We start from the raw sequence: 2893 nt of genomic DNA on the forward strand, positions 1-2893 counted from the left end.
CTGTTTTAGATCAGTGGTCCTCAAACCTGGTCCTATAGGGCCAGTATCCTGCATGTTTTAAATCAATGGTCCTCAATCCTGGTCCTTTAGGGACAGTACCCTGCATGTTTTAGATCAGTGGTCCTCAATCCTGGTTCGCTAGGGACAGTATTCTGCATGTTTTAAATCAATGGTCCTCAATCCTGGTTCTGTAGGGCCAGTATCCTTCATGTTTTAGGTCTGTGTTCCTCAATCCTGGTCCCATAGGGCCAGTATCTGGCATGTTTTGTATCAGTGGTCCTCAATCCTGATCCTATAGGGCCAGTATCCTGCTGGTTTTAGATCTGTGGTCCTCAATCCTGGTCCTCTAGGGACAGTATCTGGCATGTTTTAGATGAGTGGTCCTCAATCCTGGTCCTATAGAGCCAGTATCCTGCTGGTTTTAGATCTGTGGTCCTCAATCCTGGTCCTCTAGGGACAGTATCTGACATGTTTTAGATCAGTGGTCCTCAATCCTGTACTCAATGGCCACTGCAACATGCATACACATTCAAAACTACGTCAAGAATACAATAAATATTGCACTAAATATAAAAATACAGAACATTAGTACATTTTAAAAACATTACAGTTTTCTAACTGTTGTGTTTTCAGTTATTATATTTATGTTTTTATAACTGTCTGACTTTATTTTCTTTGTATTTGTCGGTGGGTTCTTGTTTAGGTATCACGATGCTCAGGATGTGACCAGTAACTTCCTGGGAGCCATGTGGCTCATCTCCATCACCTTCCTTTCCATCGGCTACGGAGACATGGTTCCTCACACCTACTGTGGCAAAGGAGTGTGTCTGCTCACGGGCATCATGGTCAGTACATCGTGTCTCTGCCCCCCGAGGCTCTGTCCTCGCCCTGTTCAAAGGTCAGCAGATTAGAGAGCATGCTGTCGTTTTCGAGACACATCCTGCCTCATGCAATTTGGGCAGTCCTCTCTGAATTAGCCGCATCTGTGTCCCTGTGTGTTTTGGCGGCGTAGGCGTGCAAACAGGAGCATGTTAGTGGTTTGTGTGCGTGTTATTCCCTTCTCTGTTCCTATTGCATAATGAAGGTCCTACCTTTCAGCGTGCCATGTCCTCCCACTCTCTGTTTCTCACAACCTCCATCACTCGTTAATATTCTTCCCTCATCACTATCTGCTTCGTAATTTTTTTTCAATCATCCTTTTTTCTGTTTTTCTGTCTGTCTTTCCTGCCCTAAAACCACGTGTTTATTTTTATCTGTCACCCATCTGCTAGTATTAGTGTTTAAGCTGCTCACTTCTTCACTATTTACTTCACCGGTAATCTCCCTTTCTCCAACTTCTGTCATTCTTGTTTCCTTGTTTGCTTTTCAGTTTCTGTCATATTTGTTGTCCCTTTTGTTCAACTGTCATGTTTAAATCCTTTCTTCTGGCCTCTTCTGTTTATAGAACGCAAGAAAAATAGATTTGTAATTGACGTACGATTACAACTGTGAAATCTTTATTTTCTTAAATTAAAAATAAAAATGTAACTATAATACAGGAATGATTTGTCCAGGTGGAGTGTTTAAAGCAGAGGTTCTCAAACTGGGGTCCCACACAGCAAAAATAGGAGTGTTAAAATTTCAGTGTTAAACTTTTGGGTGTTGATTTAACACCCACTAGTGTTATTTTAACACTTTCAGAGTACACTGACACCCAGTGTTGGTGTTAATTCAGTTTTGATTTCCTCAGTGTTGTCTCAACACTGGACAGTGTAAATAAAAAAGTAAATAATAATAATAAATAATAAATAAGTAAATTAAATAAGCTCCGCCCACTATTAAGTCTTATATAACACTTAACGGTGTTGTTATATGACACCATGCAGTGTTGAAAGCAGTATTCTGAAAAGCCCCGCCCTCTTCCACCTCATGTTAGACAGACCAGTATTTACCCAGCATTCCTTGCTGAGAAATCTTGCAGAAATGATGTTTTTGTATGTTTATGACCATTAAAGACATTCATGAGAGTAAAATTAGTTGTTCTGGTTAGTTTTCTTGTTCAGTTTTATCAAGTTGTTCAACTTTAAGTTTGTGTTATTGGCCAAAAATCAACACCATGAGTGAGAGGGATGTCCTGGTGTGAAGAGTGACTCCATTTTACATTTCAATTTACTACTGAGCAGTGTTAATTAGGGGTGTAGGAAAATATCGATACACTGAAATATCGCAATATTTCATTTCCCGATACTGTATCAATATTCTAAAGCCCTGTATCAATTTTTATTAAAGGCTTAAAATGTCAACTTTCCTGCCAGCCGTTCATTTTTATGTTGTAGTTCAGCCTCTGACCACTAGTTGGCAGAAGTGAGCCAGACATTTGGCTCCTCTACCTCTTGAGCGCCAGAGAGTCAGGGTAGCATTAGCAACAAATAAAATAAAACACATACAAAGCAGAACACAGCTAAATGTCTCAAACGTATGTCTATGTAATATTAGAATTTTTTGAGACAATGAATTTTGGTTTTTCATTTATTTTTTCCAGTTAGAGGTTTTTATTTAATATAATTTTTGGACCAAAAATATCGCAATATATCGCCTTGTTTACAGTATCGAAATATATTTGGATATATCGGGATATATCGCATCGTGACCCCTCTGTCATGATATGTATCGTATCGCCAAATTCTTGCCAATACACAGCCCTAGTGTTAATGCAACACTACAAAGTTTGATACAAACTCTGAGTGTTAAGTTTTTTTATTCTCAAATATATGGTTGTAGAGGTAACCCTGGTGAAAAAAACTTTTCTATTGTTTATTTTCTTTGTCTTTGATTTTATATTTTTACACTTATAAGAAGAAAATCATTTTTAAGTGTTTTTATTTTCTTTAAGTGAATAGGACAAAGTCCTATA

General features: G+C 38.3%; 1 protein-coding gene across 1 annotated transcript in view; it reads left to right on the forward strand.

Moving 5' to 3' along the window:
- The window catches only part of kcnn3 (potassium intermediate/small conductance calcium-activated channel, subfamily N, member 3), a gene marked incomplete at both ends in the record, with an annotated part of 110578 nt that overhangs the window by 82043 nt on the left and 25642 nt on the right, over positions 1-2893 (forward strand). The window contains 1 exon segment of the mRNA XM_014027203.1: positions 704-845. Coding sequence (XP_013882657.1) covers positions 704-845 — 142 coding nt within the window.

Source organism: Austrofundulus limnaeus, unplaced genomic scaffold, assembly GCF_001266775.1.
Source record: "Austrofundulus limnaeus strain Quisiro unplaced genomic scaffold, Austrofundulus_limnaeus-1.0 Scaffold622, whole genome shotgun sequence".
NCBI classification, from domain to species: domain Eukaryota; kingdom Metazoa; phylum Chordata; class Actinopteri; order Cyprinodontiformes; family Rivulidae; genus Austrofundulus; species Austrofundulus limnaeus.